Raw genomic sequence first — 26,192 nt, 5'->3', positions numbered from 1 at the left:
GTCCAGCAAAATGTTCTTTTGCTGTACTTACATTTCCACAAAACAATATAAAAAAGCCTATCTTCTTAAGACCTTAAAATACAAATTTCAACATTTAAAAATATAGTATACTTTAAGAAAATCATTCTTTAAAAATCTAAAATTTTATACTAAATAACTTCAAAGAATCTACTTTAAACTTTAAGCTAAAGCATCTAAAAAGTCCTTAATTTAGATGATTTCTAACAAAATTAGATAAACTATTAAAGGCTTACACTGCTCATCTGTCAGAAGTTACATCATATTACTGTATTATGGATGGTGATACCTGATCAAAGAAAAGCAAGTAGGAAGAAGAAAGAATGAGAGTATGTGAAGAAAAGTCAGGATCAAAAGTAATCTCTGATATTTTCTCTTACACATTATGCAAATGATATTAGGCTCAGGAACCTGCTCTGGACATATCAGAAAGAAAACTCAATAAAGAAAGAAAAGTAGCTTATATTTCCTGGACTCTTACACAAATGATAGGGAAGATGGCCAAGGTATTGATACAAAGGGGTGTTTGCCGCAAGGCAGCTCCCCTTCAGTTTAGTGCCCCACCCCTGTCATATGCTACTGGTCTCCTTAACTCCTATGGAGGTCTAAAAAAGTCCACTCTAAATTCACACACCTTACCCAGGTACTTGAAGTATAACAGAAATTCAAATGTTAGCAAAAAGGATCTTGACTTTAAAGCTTGGAGGTGGGTAGGGTTGTTTAGATGTCTGAATTCAAGCACTGATGCCAGAGACAAATGCACTCTCCTCACAACTCTGTCTGCACTTTGCACCATTTTCCTGGTCTGGAGGTAAGACTGGGGATGCTAGGGGAAGAATGGGTTCTGGGAAAGTACACTCTGATACTCACTTTGCCCCAAGGGTAGCATTCCTTCAAAGAGGGAGCAGTACTCATAAAGGTATGTATGTTGGATAGGAAATGGTTCTATCAAATGGACATTATCTCTCAGCACTATTTCTGAGGATTCAATGAGATATTTTAGAGCATATAACACACTGTCAGGCATATAGGACCCGAAAAGTGTTTATTCTTATTTCACTGATAGGTATCAACATTGATCAAAATATTCTTCAAAGAAATATTCAAAGTAATGAAAATCAAAACCCTACAGCCATGATTACTCTATCCAGCGAAGCTGTCATTCAGAATAGAAGGGCAGAGAAAGTGCTTCCAGGACAAAGTAAAACTGAAGGAGTTCATTAGATCCAAGCCACTGATATGAGATGTTAAAGGGACTTGTTTAGAAGGAGGATCAAAACTATGAACATTAAAATAAAAACTGTACTACAACAACCAACAACAGAAGCTAGGGAACTGAAACAAAGGCAAACTAAGTAGTCAATGAGAGTGGAAAAAGAATTATAGGTATGGAGAACATTTTGGGGAGAGGTCAGCGGGGGGGTGGATGGGGAGATGGTACAGGAATTAAGAAGCATAGTAGGAAGGAGTGGAGTAGACAGGAAGATGTTGAGAAGAACTATATGCACAACCAATGGACATGGACTAAGTGGGGGGACAACTGGGGGGAGGGGGTTCTCTGGGTGGAGGGGAACAAAGGAAAAAGACATTGGGACAACTGCAACAGCTTAATCAATAAAAAATATTAAAAAAATATTCTTCAAAGAAAATATATTCACAGACCCTTAGGAACAACTGAAAGAAACTCTCCTGAAACCCACAAGAGCTGCTTATGATACAATAGAGAAAATTCTGTTTTCTTTTTTAAGATACATCACTTTAGGAGTTACTGTGGCAACATGTAATTTCAAATATTTCCAACGCCCAGCAACCATAATCTTACTACATTCTGAGAGTTAAAAACATGCCCTAAGTGTGTGTACTGGCTGATTTTAACAATGTCACCTATTATATAAGGCCTTCCTGTATATTAGTCTTCCTTTCAATCTCACAATGGTTTATAGAGTTTAGGATTTTTACTTCTGCATTTTTGGCAGTCAAAACTATGTTTATCAGAGTAAGAGAGTCCCAAAATAAAAGAATATGGGAAACCCAGGTGAAAGGGTGTCTCTTCTATGACCAATATTTTATCATTGATTAAGAAAAAAACAAGATTTGCAGAAATACCAATGCATAACTTCAAATGACACACAGCTCTGGTCTGGAAACATGACTAGCAGCCACCAAGTTTCATCTGGCAGGCACTGTCATGACAAAAACAAAAGGCAGGGCCAGAAGATACAGGTGTGTGTCACAATAGTTTCAAACATAAAAAGACAAGGTTTTGGGAAAGTTATATGCTACAAACCAAGTACACAACAAGGCATCAAGAATTCTAAGTTCTATAAAGATTTATCCATTACCCATCTGCTTCCTGACACCAACTCTCAAATAATTAAGAATTGGAAGGCGATATGGAAACGATTTGGTTCTTACATCAGAACAAAGTCGGATAAGGGTAGAAAAATGGGACCACCTTCCTTAATCAGAATTTATTTTACAGAATACAAGGATAAAAGTTTTCTTAGTGCAGTGGCACTCAAGCTCAGCATTCTGGTGTTCTCCTGTTAAAAAATCAAATAATACAGAAAAATATCTATCTCAATGATAGTTATTTCCTTGATTTGCTTTTATTATGTAACCTCTTATCTCCATCATGAATAATCTGGTTTAATACAATTTAAGTCTATAAATAAATTTGTTACTTTTCTTCAAAAAACAAGTAACTTTTAAAGAATTATTGTTTAAAAAATTTACCTAGAGAAATTATAGTATCAGTCATTTTACTCCTATAACAGATGGTGCTCAAATTCAAGTACTAACGCAGTATGCTTAACATGTCACCCTTTAGTTCTGTTGGTATGCTGGCTTAGAATCTTCTTAATCACTCTTTTCTTCTCCTTGATAATGTCTGTATTCTGGCTTCAGCTCCCATGTGTTTTTGTGGATCCCTTTTACATTTTGAATACCAATTTCTTTTAAGATTTCCTTCAGGTACCCCTGAAAAAACAACCCAAGACAAACAAACAAAAAACCCAAAGAGATGAGACTGTGAAGGCAGGCAATAAAATTTAACATAAAATGATATACCAAAACCACATTTGTAAGTAATAAAAATTATGATCCTGAAAGTGCAACAAGGTTTCTCTATAAAGAGGTTCAATAAACTGCCTTTTGACTCTACACATACAATTTATGATAACTGCATTCAATATATGGTCACCTACATTGAAGTGGTTGTAAGTCCTGAATGACAACAACCTGAGAGTTTAAAAAAGTCTAGAAAATTACTGGTGCCCATGTTTATTTAAGACGACACTGTACACCAAGTTTAATCTGCCCCTGAGTTCAGCGCCTTACTCAGTTCACAGTCAGAGACAGTTATTCTTGAACCGGTCATTTCAGAAGCAGTAGCACATATAAAAAATGATACATAGAGAAACAAGATGGCGGAGGAGTAAGTGGAAGCTACACTAACTTCCTCCTAGAACTAGTCTGGATTTACAATGTAATTTTGGAGAAATCATCTGGAATAACCAACCGAACACCAGCTGGAGAGAAGTCTTATAACCACGGAGAGACAGAAAAGGCCGCTACATCACAACGTGACCGGTAGGGAGTGCGGAGACGCAGAAGGGCTGGCTGGGCTCACACGGGTGGCAGCTGAAGGGACTGAGAAACAGCTCAGCAGCTGGGGGTTCCCCCTGAGAAGGGCAGAGTCTAAACCCCCAGCTGGGCTTCCCAGCCTACAGCAACAGAGTGGAAAGTAAAATAGTATCCAGCTGAGAAAAGCGAAAAGCCACAGGGTTTCTTGCTAGCCAGAGAGAAACAGCGGGAGAAAAAAAGCTCTTAAGCGGATCACATATGAAAATATTCTGCCCCCACTTACCCTGGGCACAAGCAGAGGGAAGACATAGAGGACAGAAAATGCTTGGGGAGAGTTTGGTGTGGTGGCTTTGAGGGGAGAGCTGGGGAAACGGCCGGCCGGGTCACAGTGCTGACTCATCCCCAGTGCTGCAGGCAGACCATTCCCGGCCAAGTGGCGTCAGCCTGAGGGGAAGCAAAAGCCCTACCTACAGGAATTAAGCTGCCACACCCACGGTCCTTAAGCCTGACAGCTAATCACAGATTGAATAGTTCAACAACTAAAGGAGTCAGACAAAGGCAGTAGATCCCTGGAAGTCTCCAACAGGCTGCCTAGGCCCAGACTGGTACAGGATCTGACGCCACCAGGGGCAGATCCAGGAAGTGCAGATCATTCAAAGAAGCACCAACAAACAATAGGAGTCACAAAAATGGGGAGACAGAGAAACAACCCCCCATCGAAAGGAAAGGTAGAGTCCCCAGAAAGAGTGCTAAATGAAATAGAGGGGAGCCAACTATCAGATATGGGATTGAAAGCATGGATTATGGAGAAGCTAAATGAGCTCAGCGGAAACTACAAAGAACTCCAGAAAAACTACAGTGAACTCCAGAAGAACTATAAGGAACTTACTGAGAATTATACCAGCATCAAAAAGCACATGGAAGCTATCAATAAGAGCCAGGAGGAAATGAAGAATACGATCTCTGAACTGAAGAACACAGTAGAAGGAATTAAAAACAGGCTAGAGGAAGCAGAAGATCGGATCAGCGAGCTGGAGGACAATGTAGACAAAAACTCACAGAGAGTGCAACAAAATGAAAAAAGACTGAACAAGACTGAAGAGGTTATAAGACAGCTGCAGGACAACATGAAACGTAATAATATCCGTATCATAGGAATTCCAGAAGGAGAAGAAGAAGAGCAAGGAATAGAAAACCTCTTTGAAAAACTAATGACAGAAAACTTCCCTAACATGAAGAGAGAAAGAATCATGCAAGTCCAGGAAGCACAGAGGGTCCCAATGAAGATGAACCCCAACAGGCCCACTTCAAGACACATCATAATTAAAATGCCAACATTCAAAGACAAAGAGAGAATCCTAAAAGCAGCAAGAGAGAAACAACTAATAACATACAAGGGGGCTCCAATAAGGCTATCATCAGATTTCTCAGCAGAAACACTACAAGCCAGAAGGGAATGGGAAAAAATATTCCAAGTAATGAAAAACAAAGGCCTACAACCAAGAATACTCTACCCAGCAAGGCTCTCATTCAAAATGGAAGGTGAAATAAGGAGTTTCCAAGACAAAAGAAGGCTAAAAGAATACATCTCCACCAAACCAGCATTGCAAGAGATGCTAAAGGGTCTGCTTTAAGAAGATGAAGAAAACAGAGAGAGACAGAGAGGAGCACGAGTACAAAGGGAGAAAATGACAATGAATAAGTACTGAAAGAAAGAAGGAACTTCTACCATTTGCAACAACATGATTGGAACTAGAGAGAATTATGCTTAGCGAAATAAGCCAGGCAACAAAAGAAAATTACCTTATGCTATCACCCGTTACAGGAAACTAATGAACACAAACAAATGAGCAAAATTGAACCAGAGGTATATAAACAAGGAATAAACTAACAGTAACAAAGGGGGAGATGGGAGGGAGAGAAGGGGTAAGAAGGGGAAGGGTCTAGTCAAAGAACATGTATAAATGACCCATGGACATGGACAACTGGGTGGGGACTGAATGTGGGAGAAGAGGGGGCAGGGTGCAGGGAAGCAAGAGGGGGAAAAAAGTGAGACAACTGTAATGGAAAAACAAACAAACAGAAAAATTTTTAGTGGGGGGGATAAATAAAAATATAAAGAATAGAAATGCAAGTTCAGTGAATATTAGAAGGACAAGGATTTTCCTTCACACTGTATATTTTTCTCCCTCTCTGATCCCTCCAGAGTTTGGTATTCTAAAGAAGTAAGTAATGACCTAAGTTTCTTTGCATAAAACTAATAAGACCAGTTGTTAATAACGATTTTTTGACTAAGACTTTGACTGGAATGTCATGCCTAAAGGAGACATGATTGGGCTTTGGTTGTTACCAAAAAGCCCTGAGCAACTGGGACTGACTTTCAAAGGTAATAAAAGTCCACGAGATAAAAGGCCTGGTACCTTGGATGGATGAGCGGTCCATAGCAATCTTTCCAGGGAAGGAACGAAGGTTGTTTTCCTGAAAGATGGCTAGAAGGGACCTTAAGGCACAATGGAAAACCAGGAGGACCTGGAAAAGACAGGTGTTTACAGGCAAGGCTGTATGCCAGGTATGTGGCTCAGCTTCTGTGCTCTGAAGGGCAGACTGAAGGTCACCGTAAATGTTCCTTGTGTAAGTTCCAGCAAAGCAGAACTAAAGATCATAAGTGATCATTTGCTGCTCTTGTTGTGTATATGCAAATGAACAGGATAAATTAAAAATGAACTTAATGCAGTCCCTTTAATGACAAGGAGGGTAATCTTAGGGAGAAAAATCAAGATTCAAGGAAGATCACAATGCCCAGTGGTAGACTATAAAGTAGTGCAGCTAACTGTCTTTAAAGTTTCTTTTCATTTAAAATTTGTTTTCATTTGAAAGTTAAACTATGTCTGTGGCATTATCAAAGATGTTTAATTTACAGGCGAGAAGAATGTCAAATGCCTTGCAACTGGATGTCTTTCCGATAAGACAGTCCTACAGATCTATAAACTTGTGTGTGGGTTATGTTACATAAATTAACATGTGTTTTCTGTTTTCAAAGGGCATAAGCCTACGATCTCATTACCTGAGTGATTGTCTGTACGTATAGGCCTCACTTAATCCTGTCTGCATTGCTGCCTCCTGAGACTCAATGGTTTGGCTGAACTAAGTGGCTGGGTTGGTGAAGAACGGGGTGGTCTGTGGGCTTCACTTTAAAACTGGTTTCTCTTTTCTATCCTAATGGCTTGGACAGAAAGAGCCCAGAGGCCTGAGAGGGGGGAAACCTAAAATATTTCCCTCAGTCCAAACTAAGTATAATGGGCAAAAGGGTTTTGGACAGGTGAGATGTACCTGGCATACCTTCCTCCAAAGAAGCCCTTCTTTTCCCTAATGTGGGACATTGAAAAATTAATACCTGTCTTTTGTCATCTAGTGGTTACGGATTGAATGATGTCCTTTAACCCTGTTGCCCCCAGAATACAACAAGGATGCCAGCCTGTTAAACCAAGCATGCCGTTGTCCAGAGACAGCCAACCAACCTGGAGTCTGCATGATCCTTCCCCATGTGGGAAGGCCACCCTCCCCTCCACACCCCCACTCTTATTAGGGATTTCTTGACCCAAGGGTAGGTAGGAGGACGACCATGTCCAGCTTGAAGCAGCTAGAGGTGCTCGAGACCTTCGTCCATTGTCCTTTAGAAGATTGTAAAGGGTCTTAAGTCTGAGAGGGAGGGATTGTTATTTTTTATTGTTAAAATATTTAACTAATTATTTTTTTAAAAAAGAAGAAGAATATATGAAAGGGTGAGGCAGGAGAGCTTGTATGTACGACCCATGGGCATGGACTTGGGGAGGGGATTGTTGGGGAAGGGGGGTGCTGGGCGGAGGGGAGCAAAGGGGAAAAAATTGGAACTATTGTAACAATATAATCAATAAAATATACTTAAAAAAAAAGATACATAATTTTGGAACAATATTCTGTGAGGTAAGCACATGACAGGTATCCAGAATCCTCAGTTCTAAGGTGAGTTTTCAAATTTGCTCTCAGGCCACTTATTCCTGTGTAATAAGGAAAGTCATTATTTGTCTTTATTGTTGTTATATTGGCCAAGCTTGTCAAGACAAGAGTGAGGATAAGTGATAGTAAGCCATGCTAAAACCCTGGGGGCTGCAGCTTTGTTCTGTTTGGTTCCTCAGAGGGAATAAGGCAAGCAGGTAGCTATTGTAGGGCAGAACTCTGCATTCTAGTATTTCAGGTCCCTGGAAACACAATAGATATTAACCAAATGATTACTATATTTATGGAAATGATGGCTATGATAAATGTAATATTAAATCCTTCGTTTGCTTGCCAATGTCCAAGGCCAAAAGCAACCCACTATAAACTGACCAGTATAAATTATAGTACCTTACCTCCTTCTTGGAGAAGACAGAAAAGTTAGTTATTTAAAAGTGATTTTTTTTTTCCTGCTACAGAACAAACCAATCCAACAACAATTTTTGTGTGTATGCTCCAAAGGACCAGCTACAGTATTATAGAGACTCATCCCTTTAATGAAAGATGTAATACTTTCATTCATTGAAATGAGGCACTAATTAGAAAAAAGGTTAAGCTCTTACCTAGATAGGGTTTAAGGCAGTGCCCTTCTCCATTGTGGTGATAGACTGCCTGTCTCAGAAGCTCATGCGAAGCCTGTTAAATAAGCCCCATTTTAGGCCTAGTGAATCAAAATCTCTGGGGCCAGGCCTGGGTATCTGCATTTTGAAAAGCCCCTAAGAAACTCTGATTTAACTAAAGTTTCATAGCATCTGCTTTAAGGATTCTCCTAGCTCTAATATTCTAGGATATTTGAGTCCCTGAAGTGTTTTCTAAGCTTCACCATTGCTGGAGATTGTGTGTTAACCAACATAACCTAACACCACTTTACATTGGTAGGTTGTCACTCACAAACAATAGCTGATTAACACCGGAACTACACACATGTGGGTTCCTTCTATAGCCCTGGGTGGGCTCAGTTCTACCACCTGAGCAGTTTTCCCATTCTAGCAGCCAGGCCCCAGCAGGGGGCAGCAATGAATCAAATGAGGCCTGGGTTTTCCTGGGAGGGAGCTTGCTTGCCTCCCAGATCTGCAGCTGGTTTTACCAAAGGACCCTGTGCATGAGTAAGCAAAAAGGCTTGAGACATCCAGGTCATGTGCATGTCTGCCATCTGCCACTACAAATTAATTTAGAAAATGGGACACCTCATAAACTACTTTCTAATTAAAAAGGATTCATAAATGGAAAATGATGGGTTTGGCACAAATGATCTTCAGTTTAGATGCCAAGAATGACATCTTTGTAGAAGTCCAAAGAATGATTTATTGTGAGACTGGCTAAGACCCTGTGCACAAACAATCATATAACTGTGGATGCTTTGCAATGCATCAAAAATGAAAAGAGCAATCACCAGAGCACTGTGGTTGCCTGATAGAGGCTCTCTTGATTTCAAGCCTAGTATGTCCATTTATAATCTAAATATAGAACACGAAAAGCCTAAAAAGGGTTAAATACAAAATGTTAAGAAAGTCTTAAGTGTAAAAATTCAGTTGCCTTTATGTGTAGCCCACCTTCATTTTGCTGAACTAATATTATCAAATGGTTAGGAAGCATTTTTTAAAATAAAAATGTCACTCTTCTTTTTTTACATTAAGAATGAAATGACACATTCATAGGCTGTCAATTTATTATATTAGGTAACAAGATGGGATTAGGGTCATATTATCTAGCCATGGTACAGATTTTCTTTGGGGGGGGGCAGGGTTTTGGGGGGAGGAAGACAAACCTCTATAGAGTTTTAGAGTGTTCCCAACTGCAACCTAAGACCATTTTATTCTAACCAAATGCGTTAACTTGGCACAAAGCATTAATAGAGAAAGTAGTAGTAATAATAGGAAAAAATGAGGTCAGAAAATCCCTTAAGGAAAGACACAAGTAGAGAACAGTGAGATCATTATCATTCTACTGTTTAAAATTTTCCAATGACTTCCCCTTTAGCCTACAAGTTAAACTCCAGACTCTGTAGGAACCTATTCAGGTCTGCCTTCTTTAACTTTTGGCCTCATCTTCTAATACTTCCCTTTATATATACTTGTGATGCTGGAAATCAAGGTTCCTAAACTGAGGCATGCTCTCATGCCTCTCAGTCCAGGTGCTCTATGACCCGAGCTGGCGAGCTGGACTCACTGGCGCCGACAGTCTTTGACTGATCAGGCTAAGGGTTTCAAGACATTCTGTGACTTAAAAGCAATCTTGCAGAGTACTCCATCTCCCTGATGTTGCCAAGGAAACCAAACCAAGCCAAGAACAGGTGGTGTTTAACCCTGTGTGCTTTCTGTTAAAGTTTAAGGAACAGTGTGGCTGTTCCCATAATCTTAAAAGAATAGATGACTGAATTCCTATTTTTTGCTTTTGATAGAAATCATTCTTCATAGTTTATATATTAACCTCCCATTGTTTTAATCCTAAGTAAGTAATTGTATATTGTAATCATTATTGGAATGTACCTGTGAGCTCATTCTTTACCCTCCCTGTTGATTTCTATACTTGCAAAACTCAATAAAAGGAGAGGTCTCTGCACAGCTCTTCGCTGACCTGCCAGAGTGTGCGGCAGCCCTCCATCCGACCCATTCTCCTTGCTGGAATTACTTCTGCGCCCTCGCCACATTTAATACAACATACTTGCCATTTCTATGTTTGCAGGCTTTTAGGGTTTTCCATATGCTGTTTCATTTTCCTGTAACGCTTACTTCCTTCCCCCAAATCTACCCCCTTTATCCTTTAAGATTTGGCACAAATGTCACTTTTTCAGAGAAACTTTCCCTAACAGTCCCAGCTCTCAATAATATAACCCTTTATTTACATATCTGTCTTTCCCATCAAACCATGTTCCTATTATAGTGCCTGCCTGCAAATTACGGAGGCTTAGCTCACTTATACTGAATGGACAGGGTGTGCTTAAGAGTAAACAAGGGAGCTAAGAGAATTGGAGAAGAGGGTGCTTGAGGGGATATTACTTAAAAGGTATAGGAAAATAAACTAAGGTAACTCTGGTTCTTTTCTTGTTTTAAAAAAAGTATTTATTTTTAGAGAGCAGGGAAAGGAGGGAAAAGAGAGGAGGAGAAACATCCATGTGAGAGAGAAACATTGACTGGTTGCCTCTTGTCCATGTGCCGACCGGGGACCGAATTCACAATCCAGGAATGTGCCCTAACTGGGAATTGAATCGGCGACCTTTTGCCACAGCAGTCAAGGCTTTGGTTCTTTTCATTTTTAGAACTCAGGCTCTAATTAACTTATAGGCAATGACTCAGTTTGAGAAATAAAAAGTTGATTGATTAAATTGTATTACCTGAATTTGAGTAATATTTATTACTAAAGTCTGTATTATAGTCCTGAAATATTGTTCGGGACAAAGCCAACTGAGGGGGAAATTTTAAAGGCTCTAATAGGATTAAAAATTAACTTTCCTTTTAAAAAATTCACACAGATATTTATTTTAGCATCTACTCTGTGTCAGAGTGGTACAAGTAGGTTTTTTATCCTCACAGAGTTCACAGTTTAAGATAAGGGTATGTGGGGCAGGAAACTTAGGGCATATAACCAGCAATCATGAAATAAAAACAGAAGCAGAGTAATTAGGACATATACACAGGACATCATGGGAGCACTGAGAAGGAGCACCTAACCCATCCTGAGTCAAGACGTTAGGTTGTTTGAGGGTATATATTCGATCACTTGAACTGAATGGTTACTCTAAACACTGACTTTTCAATGTAACCTTTTGCCTACTTGTATTTTAAACAAAGGATTCTAGAACTGAGTAGATCACCTTTACATCACATAAAATTGGAGAGATTTCTATTGCTGACCCTGTGCAGTGCTGCAGAACGAGATCTGAATAAAATGGCTGAGGTTCAGTAGTTCTTCATCAAAGAGATGTGTGGGAGAGTATTTACAGTAAGTCTGCATGCAGAGAAAAAAGGGAGAGAATATTACAGCTTCCTTGGAAGGAAAAGGCAAAGCACATACTGAATCAAAGAAGTGAAGCGATAGGATATGATTTGCATTTGTGGCTAAAGATACAATTGTGGTGGCTAAAAAGCCAGAAACTCATAGATCAAATTCCTAGTCCCCCCTCCATGATCAAGATAAACCTATGTAGGGTCACAAGGCCCACAGCCTACTATTTCAATGGCTTTTTCTCCTTCCTTCTCTTCCTCCAACCCTGGCTGTTTCTCATGTTTTCCTCTTCTCTCTGCCAACCAAATGGAGGATTTATCTGCATTTCATTTTATCAGGAACTTGAGTGTTAAGCATTACAAAAATAATAAATTAACTATATCTAAATTCCAAAAAATTGATCAAAAAGATGTATCTTTGATAGAAAGCTGATCATCAAGTAACATTGCTTTAGGTATAAGCCAATAATATGACCCTACTCGACTTCTAGTCACAAAATGTTCCCAAGAAGGTTGGAGTGAGTATGTGATATGCAAATCTACACCAAAGACACAGCACTGGTTAATGCAGTCACCAAAGGGAAATCACTATACTTGTATGATTCTTATTATAAAGTGATCCAAGGGCAGGGAGGGCATTATCAGTTTTGTAATAATGTCAAAGTATTACTTCATGTTTATGGGATCTTTGTGTGTCTGACTGTGACTCCTTTAAGCAAGGTCAACAGAACAGAGGATTTACTGATGAAGTGTTGGTGGCTTCAAGGCACAAAATTCTTTCATTAAAAAAATAAACTACACATTAGGCATAAGTTGTGAAGCAAGGCAACTGCTTTACATACAGAAAACTGTGAAGAGGAGAGGGAAGGTGATGCTGCAGACATCTATGGAATATGGGCCATCTTGGCATTTTTCTCCTCCTTTCCTTCTTTTGATTTCACCTCTGCTTTTCTACTAGACCCTGGCCCTGTCTTCCTCTCAGGGTCCCAATGGCTGCATTCCTCTTTGTGAAACTCTTAAGCAGAGAGATGATGGATAATGAAATGGTCAAGGCATGAACCCTATCCCCTAACCCCTGGCCTATCTTATGGCTTAATCCAAGTTCTGAGAAAACAATTTATTACTGCATTAATATCTGTATGCTGGTAAATCATCTTACTCTTAGTAACACTTCTTCTATCTGGATTTGGCAAAAGATTCACATGTTTGCAGATTTCAGTTAAATAAAGTTTACTTCCTCTGGGCTAAAACTTTTCATTTTAACCACTTGCTTTCTAAACTATTAGTTTATTTATATGCTGAATGTAATATAACCTTAGCATATTGCTAGGTATTCCAAGGCTGGGATATGGTGCTTTTGAACTAGGAAAAAAGTGTGTGTGTGTGTATTTAATGTTGAAACTATTAACCAGAAAAATACAATCAGAGATATCCAAAACTTAATAGATGAAGATGAAAAAAATAAAATTCCATTTGGAATTTAAATATGATTTCTTGCATTAAGAACCATGGCAACTATATTACTGCATCTGGTGTGAGGTGTAGTTTGAAATGTACAAAATGTTGCAAGAAACTAAATGGCAAGCAAAAAGACTGTGTAGGTATATATTTTACCCACAGAGAATTTTCAGTAAATTATCTAGCATTCCCAATGATAAAGTATTTTATTATTCACCTGAAGTATTTGGAATAGAGAGTAAGTTTTTTGCTGGCTAAGAATTAAAGAAGGTTTGATGACAATCTGTCAGTTCCTCAGGTTAAAAGGTTACCAAAATGATCCAACAATTCTACTCCCAAGAGAAATAAAAACATATGTTCACACATAAATTTGTACATGAATGGTCATAGAAGCTTTGTTTATAATAGTCAGAAAGTGAAAACAAGTCAAATGCCCATCCCTGGGTGAAAGAATAAACAAAATGTTTTACATCCATATAATGGTATACTATTTAGCAATAAAAAGGAATGAAATACTGACACATGCCACAACATGGATAAAACTTGAAAATTTTAAGTCTAAATGAAAGAAGCCAGTCATAAGAGACCACATATTATATGATTCCATTTATATTAAATGCCCAGAGCAGGCAAATCTATAGAAAGAAAGCAGGTTAGAGGTTGCCTAGGGTCCGGCATAAGGAGAAAAGAGGAATGGTTGTTAATAGGTATGAAGTTTTTTTTTTTCTGGAGTGAAGAAAGTATTCTAAAATAGATTGTCGTTGATAGTTATACAACTCTGTGCATATACTAAAATCCACTCAACCATAACTTAAAAAAAAAAGTATAACTTGTACTGAAAATAAAGGTTTTCAATTTGGGGGTGGTGGGGAAGGGGAACTCTCCAGATCATACAACGAATTAAGAAAACACCATTTTTTAAATTATTAAATTATATGTGTAATGTAACATGTCTAATGATAGCTAGCTCTGGGTATCAGTTCATATATATTGGATAAATGATGGAATTAGAATATCTGTCTTGGGACATTCTAGAAGAAAGGAATGGCTTATAAAGCTGTAATAAAGAACTGAAGAAGGCCAGCTGGTTGGCACTACAAGGTCTTCTGCCAACAGGCTTATCCTCTGGTATCTCAGTTCCCCTTCCTAGGCAGAGAAACTGGGGGGCTTCAAACACTTATCTAAATCCATAATGTTTTCCCTAATGCAGAGACAAATGCAAAGAAAATTATTTCTTTCCTGAGACAACTTCCACAAGAACGGCAAGCCTAAAAACAAGTGCTAGCTTGTGCAGGGAATAAATAAAGAAATCAGGAGAAAGCAGTTAAGAAGCTTAAAAACTTACTTTACCTTCCTTTAAATCAAATGGGATTGGAAAAGTGGGGAAGACTTGATGGATAATGACTATTTTCAGATTAAATATAAATATTGATGCCTATTGCTTAAATAAAAATTCTATGTAAATTTTGTATATCAATGCCCAATTTTGTTTATTGGGTGCCTATGTTAGGTATTGCTTTTATCAACATAATATCTCAAGTAAAATCTGGACTGAATTGGTTATGTTAGTAAATTCACCCAAAATTTTAGCTCATTCAGAAATACGGTAAAAAGATAGTATGAGACAAAGCATATAATAAGAGAAAATGTTACTAACCCTTTATAAACTTGGTAATAGATCTACTGGTTATTAGAACATTCTATTCATAAGAATAATATTTAAAAATTTCATAAATATTTAATTTCATCAATTTATATTCAATAGTTAATTTATTTTAATATGACATTTCATATTCTAAAACTTTTAATTGAAGCTCCATTTCATAAGTTAGCAAATAATTATTTTTAAAAAAAGGAGTCTCACAAAGGTGTGTCATTCGTTAATATACTCTGTTGTTAAATGGGTGGTCTTTTAAGTTTTAATAGTACCATTCAAAAATAAAAACTTCTAGACTTTCAGTCAAGATGGTGGCATAGGTAAACACAGCTTGCCTCCTTGTACAGCCACATAAAATTACAACTAAAATATAGAACAACCATCACTCAAAACTGTCAGAAATCGAGCTGAAAGTGACAATTATGGAATTAAAGATGCCACATCCATCCAGACTGGTAGGAGGGAAGATGTGGAACAGGCTGGACCAACATCCACATGTGGTAGATAAAAATTTGGGAGGAATATCTTGGGTGTGGGGAGTCCCAGGCCTAAACCAGGCCACCAGCCCAGGATTCCACTGCCAGTAAGATAAGTCCTGATAATTTCTGGCTGCAAAAATCAGCTGGTGGAACTAAGCTGGTGGAAGAAACTACTGGAGTCCCAAGCAGTTCCTCTTAAAAGAACCCACACATGGACTTACTCAGACTCACTCCTTCTGAGCTCCAGCACTGGGGTAGCAGCTTGAAAGGTACCAGTGCCATATAGGGAAGAAGTGAAGTATCTGGCATCAAGGTGGGACCTGGAGAACAGTTTTCTCACAGATATAAAGGTGGACATAGGCCATTGTCTCTTTTATGAGCCTTTGCCACAGAGCCACACAGCCAGTAGGCAGGTGCCATATCTGAGACTCATCAATCTGGCTCTGCCCTGGAGATCCCCTGAGACTCCATCCTACCCAACTTATGGGCCCACCCACACTATTAACCATGACTTTTCCATACGAATGGCTGGTATTGGCTCATGCTTCAGAAATTCCTAAACCTTATCAAACAAGTAGCAGCCAGCCTCAGTGAGCCCCCAGCCCCCACACCTCTTTCTAAGTGGTCCCAGGCCCAGTACTAGCAGCAGCCAGCCTAGATTCACAGCTTGGCCTTGCCTGGGAATCTCCAAGTCCAGCACAAGTAGCAGCCATCTCAGACTGCTCTATAGCTCATGCAGGGTGGCCCTAGGAAGAACACAGGTAGGGGATGACCTTGGCCTGCACCACCTGGGAAACCTTAGAACTGCACACCCATGGAGAGCTATAGACCACAGAGCACCATCACCCTGCTCGTGAACAGCTGATCCTCCTTGGAGGGCAGAGATTGGTGGTCAGTGGTCATAGCTAATCCTTGCAGCTGACTGGTCTGGGTAAATCCCTCCCATTGACCTGCCAGGAGCACAGAAAGGGCGCACCTCAAATACCCAGCTTGGGAGATAGGGGAGGCTGTGCGACTGGACCCTACAGGGCATCTGCCACATTCGGCCACGATGCCAAGACAGGGAGTCAGATCAGCTCTACCTAATACATAGAAACAAACACAGGGAGGCTGCTAAAATGAGGAGACAAGGAAACATGGCCCAAATGAAGGAACGGATCAAAACTCCAGAAAAAGAACTAAACAAAATGGAGATAAGCAATCTGCCAGATGCAGAATTCAAAACACTGGTTATAAGGATGCTCAACAAATTCAGTGAGGAACTCAACAGCACAAAAAAGATCTAGTCAGAAATGAAGGGTACACTAACTGAAATAAAGAACAATTTACAGGGGGACAACAGTAGAATGGATGAAGCCAAAAATAAAATCAATGATTTGGAACACAGGGAAGGAAAAAACAACCAATCAGGACAACAAGAAGGAAAACAAGGATAGTGTATAAGCAGCCTTTAGGACAATCTTCAAGCATTCCAACATTATGGCACCCATAAGGAAAAGAAAAAGAGCAAGAAATTGAAAATCTCTTTAAAAAATTAATGAAAGACTTCTATAACTGGTGAAGGAAACAGACATGCAAGTCCAGGAGGCACAAAGAGTCCCAAACAAGATGGATGCAAAGAGGTTCACTCCAAGGCACATCATAATTAAAATAGCAAAGGTTAAAGATAAAGAGAGAATCTTCAAAGCAGCAAGAGAAAAGCAGTCAGTTTTCTACAGGGGAGTTCCCATAAGACTGTCAGCTGATTTCTCGAAAGAAACTTTGCAGGCTAGAAGGGATTGGCAAGAAATACTCAGTCATGAAAAGCAGGGATCTACAGCCAAGATTGCTCGACCCAGCAAAGCCATCATTTAGAATCAAAAGGGCAGATGAAGAGCTTCCCAGACAGAAAACACTAAAGGAGTTCATCATCACCAAACCATTATTATATGAAATGTTAAAGGGACTTATTTAAGAAAATGAAGATCAAAACTATGAACAATAAAATGGAAATAAATACACATCTATCAAAAATTGAATCTGAAAAAAAAAACTAAGCAAAGAAGAACAGAAACAGAATCATGAGTACAAAGAGTGTTTTGAAGATTGCCAGATGGGAGGACAATGTGGGGAAATGGGCAAAGAAGTGAGGGGCTCAAGTAGTACAAATAGGTAGTTACAGAATAACCATGGGCATGTACAGTATAGGAAATGGGAGTAGCCATAGAACATACACATGACCCATGGACATGAACAATGGTGTGTAGATTGCCCTGAGGGAGTAGGGGGTGCTGGGTGGAGGGGCAAAGTGGGAAATATTGGGACAACTGTAATAGCATAATCAATAAAATATAATTAAAAAGTTAAAAAATAAAAAAATAAAAACTTATAGCCCTTACTGCTGTGGCTCAGTAGGTTAGGCACTGAATCGCGGACCAAAAGGTTGCTGGTCTCGTTCCTGGTTGAAGGCCTGTGAGAATCAACTGATTGTTTCTCTCCCTTTTTCTCCCTCCCCTCCCTTCCTCTAAAAATAAATAAAATCTTTAAAAAAAGAACAATGAAACTTCCAGTTATAGGGAAAATGGAGAGAACTGACAGAAGATATGCGAATAGAAAAGAAATGATAAAGATTTAAGGGAAAAAAAAAACAGCTTATTAAGCACTAAACTTGAAATGAGCTTCCAACATTTAAAAATATCTATTTTTACTTTGGATTAGGAACTAAATAAACTAAGATAGAGCTTAAATTCTAATCTCTAGGTACCTGGTTTAGACTGATGATGATTCTTAATAATAGAGAAATTAGAAAGCAGCTGGCCTGAGAGATTTTTTCCCCCCATTAAAAAGAGATTCCTGCTCTGGTTGGTGTGGTTCAGTGGCTTGAGCGCTAGCCTGCAAACCAAAAAGTCTCAGGTTCGATTCCCAGTCAGGACACATGCCTGAGTTGCAGGCCACGTCCCTCGTTAGGAGCATGCAAGAGGCAAGCAATTCATGTTTCTCTCACACATTGCTGTTTCTCTCCCTCTCTGTCTTCCTCCCTTCTGCTCTCTCTAAAAAATAAGTAAATAAAATCTTTGAAAAAAGGGGGGTGGGGATTCCTAATCTTAGAAAAATATTTTCCTTGCTGGTCTACAGATGGCGAAATGGTAAGAGGTATTCCTAGACTGAAGTCAGGACAACTAGGTTCAAGCCACTAGGCAACTCTGTTCTCTGGCTCTATAAATTAGAAAGGATACCTTTGCCTTTTAAGATACTGAGTCAACCCCTGGCTAGTGTGGCTCAGTGGATTGAGCACTGGCCTGTGGACTGAAAGGCTGCTGGTTCAATTCCCAGTCAGCACACATGCCTGAGTTGTGGGCCAGGTCCCCAGCTGGGGGTACACCAGAGGCTACCGATCGATGTTCTTCTCACACTTCGGTGTTTCTCTCCCTTCCTTTCTCCCTCTTTTACCCTCTCTCTAAAAATAAAATCTTAAAAAAAAGATCCCGAGTCAAATACACATACACACACACACACACACACACACAAATATATATGTGAGGAAAGAGAAATACGGGATATCTGGCCTGAGCAACTTGTGGAATGGTGGTGTCACTTTAAATGGAGAAGTCTGGGAGAAGCTTTGGAGGGGCAGAGAATTGAAGAGATGTGTTTTGAACACACTAAACTAGAGATTACAATAAAACGATTAACACTAATTAGGTGCTAACTCTGTATCAGGCAGTGGGCCTTAGTTGGCAGAGTACTCCTACCCCATCCTCTTGGTTCACGGATGGGCATAAAACCCCTACCAGGTCAATAAAATCTTCCCTGGGGTTTTTATTGGAATGATCAGGACAGATATTCTCTTTTTTACTTAAAGGTTGCTAGCTATGAGGTACTTTAGCGGATCATTTTGGCTGCCACATGGGAAGATCCTGTCTAAGAACGAACACAACACACAAGAAACAGAATGATGAGAAGAGATGTGGAGACATGGGAAGAGACAGTTCTAACTAAATAATATTAGGATCTGGATGATCTAGTCATATTTAAAGCTAGATGTATTCCTGAATTTCTTAGCTACTGAAGCCAATAAATTCTATATTTGTTAAAGCTAGTTCGAATTGAGTTTCTATTCCTTGCAACTAAGAGTCCCAATTAATTCACAGATCTAGAATAGCATATACTTATAAATAAAACTTTATTTTTGACAGAAAAAATTAATATTCAAATATTTTAGTGATTTTATCCTTAAGAAAAAGCACATCTTCCAGATTTATTTAAATTACTTCTATTTATGTCTTTACTTTGGCCTGTCTCTGAGGACAAACTCTGAGGATTAGGTTTAACATCACCTTACTGTTGCATTGCTTTATTAAAAATCCACTTTGTGTAAATAAGCAACAGCCTGTTGAGCATTATTTATGGCTGGGGAACTTGACACATGGGTATCAAGTTGCCTCAAAATCAAAGCCATACAACTCTTTGCCTAATTTTTCCTGTTGATTTTAACTTACTTTAATAAAAGCATGCAAACTGTTCAATAACATTCTGAATTAAAAAAAAAAATTATTCACTGGGTTGACAGAACTGGCAACCGCTGACTTAGAGAAAATTATTATCATTTTAAAAAATGTTTTATTGATTATGCTGTTACAGTTGTCCCAATTTCTTTTCCCTTTGTTCCCCTCCACCCAGTAACACCCCCCCAACTGTCCCCTTCCTTAGTTCATGCCCTCTGGTTGTGCATATAGTTCTTCTCAACACCTTCCTATCTACTCCACTCCCTCTCACTATGCTTCTTAATTCGTGCACCATCTCTCTCCCTTTACCCACTTCCCCTCCCTGCTGACCTCCCCCCAATATGTTCCCCATACCTATAATTCTTTTCCCACTCTTGTTGCCTACTTAGTTTGCCTTTGTTTCGACTCCCTAGCTTCTGCTGTTGGTTGTTGTGATACAGTTTTCATTTTAATGTTCATAGCTTTGATCCTCCTTCTCCTCAACAAGTCCCTTTAACATCTCATATGACAGTGGTTTGGATCTAATAAACTCCTTCAGTTATACTTTGTCCTGGAAGCACTTTCTCTGCCCTTCTATTCTGAATGACAGCTTCGCTGGATAGAGTAATCGTGGCTGTAGGTTTTTGCTTTCATTACTTTGAATATTTCTTGCCAGTCCCTTCTTGCCTGCAGTCTCCTTTGAGAAATCAGCTGAGAGTCTTATTGGGACCCCTTTGTACATAGTTCTCTTCTTCTCTCTTGCTGCTTTTAAGATTCTCTCTTTATTCTTAATTTTTGAGATTCTGATTATAATGAGTTTTGGTGTGGTCCTCCCCGGGTCCTGTTTTTTTGGAACTCCTGTGTTTCCTGGACCTGTAATTCCATTTCCTTCCCCAAGTTAGGGAAGTTCTGCTTCATTATTTTTTCACATAATTTTTCAATTTCTAGTTCTTCTTCTTCACCTTCTGGTAACCCTATGATTTGGATGTTGGCCTCCTTATAGCTGTCCGATAAGTTTCTGAGCCTCTCCTTATTATGCTCACTTTTTGTTTCCTCTTTCTGCACTGGTTGACTGTTCCTTCCCTATGTTCCGATTTGTTGATTTGATCCCTAGTTTTCCTTCCTACACCATTTATTTCATAAGTGTTTTTCTTCATTTCAGTAGGACTAGCCTTCATTCCTTCCCTGTCTTGTTTAAGATCTGCTGTTAGGTCTGTAAGCTTTCTTATAACTATAGCTCTGAACTGAGCGTCAGAAAGATATTCTATCTGCTGGTCTGACAGATCATATATTTGCTGTCTGGTCAGCTGCATGATTGGTATCTCTATCATGATCCCTGCCATCCTGACAGTTTTGTGTTTAGCTTTGCTTCCTGGGCAGGGAGGTCATACCTCCTATGCTATAGGGGGCAGAACCCCGTGCACTCGTCACTACTGGGGACCCTTCTCACCACACTGTGGAGCTTTGTGTGGGGGTGGGTGTCCAAGATGGATTCCTGCCGTTCACTTTCCGCTGAGAGCCCGAGAGCCTCCTCCTCTGTCCCCATGCCCTCCAGCCCTCACAGTCCGAGGCAATGGGGGTCTGCCTTTTCCGGCATTGGAATCACAAGCTGACGGGTTTGGTCTGCAGCCAGGGGTGCTCCCCAGGTGGTTCTCGCCTCCCCTTAAATACGGGTGTCTGTGCTTACCACTGTCCCACTGCCCCTCACCACAGCTGCTGCCGCCAGCACAGCTTGACCTCTCTGCCCGGCTTCGCCCCTCCTACCCATCCAGACGAGCACCACTTCTTTATAACTTCATACGTTGGACTTCCATGTAGCTTTATTTTCTGGAACTTCTGGTTATTTCTGGTTTTGCAGTAGTTGTATTCCTTCTTAGTTGTGGAGGGAGACGGAGCATGTCAGTATAGGCCTCCATCTTGGCCAGAAGTAGAGGGGATTATTGATAATTAAAGATAAATCTCCCTAAATCTTGACCTGAAATTCAATGGATGTAACACAAGGAAATTAACTGGCTCAGTTATAATCAGAGCTGATTTTGGGTGGCACTTTTAATAGAAACACTGGTAAATGGGTTAGTGTTCAAAGTGGTCTTGATAGTTTAATGTTTTAATGGAAACAATTAGGTAAAGTTTCTAATTGTTTATATTTTGAAGGAAATGCTATGCGTGCTTCTATTTTAAAGATATGATAAATATAAAGAAACACTAGACATAACACATTAAGGGTGACAGATCAAAAATTGCCTCTCCTATTTCACTTTAAAAGGGGGGAGGCTCAAAAATTTAAACTGTGTAAAAACAATACTTTAAATGATGACTGACTGTGTTTCTGACTTTACATTAGTTACCAGAGATTGGCCTTTTAAAATGGCTTATTTGCCCTTAACTCTTTGATTGCTTATGCAAGTCACATAATGCTACATGAGAAAAAAAGACTGGCCCTGAGGACAGTCTCTCTAATTAATAATTTTGCTTGCAGAAGTGAAGGTTTTTAGGAAGAAGGATACAGAAAGGAAGAAACTGGAAAAACAAGAAAATACAATTCACTCAGACTATGTCAACAATGATATTCTAAATGCCAGAAAACAGAGGGTAACCTAAGAATATAGCAGTATTAATGAGGGCCTTTGAAATGTTACACTTCGTGCTTAGAAACTTATCAAAAGTTGCACTGGATCCCATCTGAAAAATGAGAGAATGTCATTAAATGAAGATACTAAAGAAGTGATTATTAACACAAATACAATTTCTTCCCTTTACATAGAGCTCAAGAATGTGTTTAATAATAATACTAAAAATAAACATTTGTAAAATACTTTGCAGTTAACAATGCATCTTTCATAAACATTACTTGTTTATAGGGATCCTATAACTAGGTATTATTTTAAACATATTTATGTATTTTAATTTTATAATATTATAAACATTTAATTTAAACTATTGGGAAATTTCATATTAAATGTCACATGTTAAATAATTTAAATGTTACATAATGTATTATTCATTAAACATATTTAAGTATCCTGTTCAGGATTATTTGGCTAAATGATAGGGTTGGGGCTTAAACGCAGATTCTGTAACTCCAAATCCAGTGCTCTTTCCATAAAATCAGAAAACCCTGTTCCTGGATAACTTATCTTCATGCTACACTGGGTTCCTTTACTTTCCTGCTGCTCGGACTAAAGGCAAATTAGTGTGTACAGATGACCATTAGAACAAATTCACTTATGTTTTGTGAACCTGTAAAAGGGGACAGTTACCTACATGGATATGAGTTTGGGCACTTTCTTTTTAGGTTTGCAATCAAAGGGCTTTGCCAACTCAGTTCAAATGTGAGAGGGAGGTGGAGAGAAGAGGATGTAAATAGAATAGGGAGAGAACCACAGAGTTAGAGGTGGAAGGGATCACAAAGATAATCTACTCCCTTAATATTAGAAATGGAAGCGACTTTCCCAGATCCCACTGAGGGTAACAGCAAGGATGGAACCTGTGCTGATCACATCCTGCTTTTTCCTCTGAGCAAGAATAAATGTAGCCCTGGTGTTCTCACTTTCTTAAGCCTAGCTCTTTGTCCTTTACTCCAGACATAAATGACATGAGGCTTGTCAAAATCTGTCTGAGGAAAACTTGATGGCCCTGGATACAGAGGATGTGACCCTTTCCCCTTTTTCTAAATTAATTCATAGAATACAATATTTATGACACTTCTACTCTGTGTTGTAGAGTGTATGAATATTTAGAAACATGAACATACAATCCTGCCTTCAAGAATCATATTATGCTTGCTGAGGCAATTCAGTCTTTAAATAATAAAACTATTATAAAATAATTTTATTTCTGGATCAGTGGTTCAAAAGCTTTTTGAGGGACTTAGGCCCTCAGTGAGAATCTGATATAAGTATGGATCTGCTCCGCAGAAAAATCTATACACTTGTGAACATATTAAGGAGACTAGTGGATTCCTTAAAGTCCATTAATTAAGGGAAGCTCTGTTTTAAGAGGTTCACTGAGTACCACCTCATAAAAATTATCTGAAGAACCAAAATTGAGAGAATTACTAGTTATTCCTTTTCTTTGATGCAAGATGAATAAAACTTTTAAAATGTGCCAGTCCATGTTAAGGCCTTTCTTTTCCTTCTGAATGTCCCTCTACAAATGTCTATTTTGCACATATATATCTGTGTGTCTTATTCTATGAGAATATTGTTTGTATTCAGAGATTCTTGATTGACCTTTTCATATTTATATAAAACACACAGATAAACTTCATTAAAATCAGGAGAAAACACAGCTTAGCTAATGAATTAATCTATTTCAATTTTTTTTTCTAGCTTGGAATGCCATTTCTAAGGCTGTGATGCCGAAGCCAGTGAAGTCATTAAGATGAGATGATAATACTGCAGCATGAGCACTTTCTTGTTGTCTATTAGAAAAACTACTTAAGATCTTTTGGAATTTAAATTGATTTTTTAAATGAAAAAGTAGAAGGTTGAAGTACAATAGGAGAGAAATCTCTGCAGAAGTGGGAAACTGATCAATACTGAAGTTTTATGAATCATTACCTACAGATTTGAATAAATCTGCAAAAAATGTACCAAGCCCTTTAATAAGTAGTAATTTGGTTATGTTAAAAAGTTTTTAAAAAACCAGTTATCTTGTTATATATTCTGAAGCAAATAAACAAGACAGTTAGAATAATGTATTCATTGAGCATACTGGCAAAGTGGACAAATGATAAAAGAACAGAAAATAAAAGGTTTTTCTAAAAAACTTATAAGTAAATACTGAATTTAATTTGATACTTGGCTAACATTAAGTGTAAGAAAAATAAACAGAAGGAAAGGTCAAAGGCAGGAGAAAAGATTTGGATCCTTTACTTGTTACCAGTGTTTTCAATGGATTAGAGAGGACTATTGGCCAAGATGTAGGCATAGGTAGACATGGTTCGCCACCCTCCATGACAATAAGAAAACACATAACTAACTTGAAACTAAAAACAACCAGAACTACCAAAAAATTGAACTGCATGGAAGTCCAACAAACAAAGATATAAAGAAGCAATACTTATCCAGACAGGTAGGAGGGGCAGAGAAGGGGCGGAGAGAACATGGTATGGTGGTGGTGGTGGCAGCGGCAGCAGCAAGTAAGTGGCTATGACCATTCAACAGAAAGCGGAGTCACACATTATAAAAGTCGGGAGGGACACCTGAGGAGTGATCCCAGCCCAGACCAAATTGCGCAGCTCACGGCTCCAGTGCCAGGGAAAACAAAGCCTCATTGCTTTGTGAAAACCAGTGGGGGTTGGGGCAACAGAAGACACTGCTGGTCTCTCAGAAGAGTTTGTTTGTTTAGAAGGCTCCCACGGTCCTAGAATGTCCACAAACCTATCCACTCTGGGGACCACAACCAGGACAACAGGTTAGAGGGGCACCAGGCCCATATAGGAAGCAGAAGTGCCTGGAAAAGGGGTGAGTGCTGAGCAAGTGGCATTGTTTCTTCTCTCATGGCTCCACTACATACAGCGCCACAATTTAGTGAAATGGGTCACCCCATACTGATGAATACCTAAGGCTCCCCCACTTACAATGTAATAGGTGTGACAGTTTTACCTAAGATACAGAGGCAAACACAGAAGACTGTCAAGTTGAGGGGACAAAGAAGAATGGCCCCCCTAAAAAGGGAAGATCAAGGTACCAATGGGAGAACTAAGCAACAAGGAGATAGCCAACCTAACAGATGCAGTTAAAAACACTGGTGATAACGATGCTCACAGACTTGACAGACATGCTTGAGTACGGCAAATGCAGAAGTGAAGAAGTGAAGTCTAGGCTAACTGAAACGAAGGAAAATCCACATGAAACAAATGGTGAAAGGAAGGACGCCAGGTTTCAAATCAACAATTTAGAACAAAGGGAAGAAATAAACAGTCAACTAGTACAGAATGAAGAAATAAGAATTGAAAAAAAAAACGAGGAGAGTTTAGGAACCTCTGGGACAACTTTAAACATGCCAACATCTGAATCATAGGGGTGCCAGAAGGAGAAGAGGAAGAGCAAGAAATCGAAAACTTATGTGAAAAAATAATGAAGGAAAATTTCCCTAATTTGGCGAGGAAAACAGACACACAAATCCAGGAAGCACAAAGAGTCCCAAACAAGTTGGACCCAAAGAGGACCACACCAAGACACATCATAATTAAAGTGCCAAAGGTTAAAGAGAATCTTCAAAGCAGGAAGAGAAAAGAAGAGAGTTACCTACAAAGGGGTTTCTATAAGACTATCAGCTGATTTCTCAAAAGAAACTTTGAAGGTAAGAAGAGACTGCGCCAAGAAGTACTCAAAGTGATGAAAAGCAAGGACCTACAACCAAGATTACTCTATCCAGCAAAGCTATTATTTAGAATGGAAGGGAAGATCAAATGCTTCCGAGACAAGGTAAAGCTAAAGGAAATTCATCATCACTCAGCTATTATTATATGAAATGTTAAAGGGACTTATTTAAGAAAAAGAAGATCAAAACTATGAACTTTAAAATGACAACAATCTCAGAACTA

General features: G+C 39.0%; 1 protein-coding gene across 1 annotated transcript in view; it reads right to left on the bottom strand.

Annotated features, from left to right (window-relative positions):
- Positions 1-2,474: 2,474 nt before the first annotated feature.
- GTF2F2 (general transcription factor IIF subunit 2) overlaps positions 2,475-26,192 on the bottom strand; it is a 216,396-nt gene continuing 192,678 nt past the window's right edge. Inside the window, exon 8 of the mRNA XM_090258587.1 lies at positions 2,475-2,997. Within this exon, the coding sequence (XP_090114713.1) occupies positions 2,878-2,997 (120 nt within the window). The 3' untranslated portion in view covers positions 2,475-2,877. The remainder of the gene's footprint in view (positions 2,998-26,192) is intronic.

This window comes from Furipterus horrens, unplaced genomic scaffold (genome assembly GCF_987537825.1).
Source record: "Furipterus horrens unplaced genomic scaffold, mFurHor1.1.pri manual_scaffold_12, whole genome shotgun sequence".
Lineage (NCBI taxonomy): Eukaryota > Metazoa > Chordata > Mammalia > Chiroptera > Furipteridae > Furipterus > Furipterus horrens.
The sequence above is the reverse complement of the archived record's forward strand: the minus strand, read 5'-3'. Positions and strand labels throughout refer to the sequence as shown.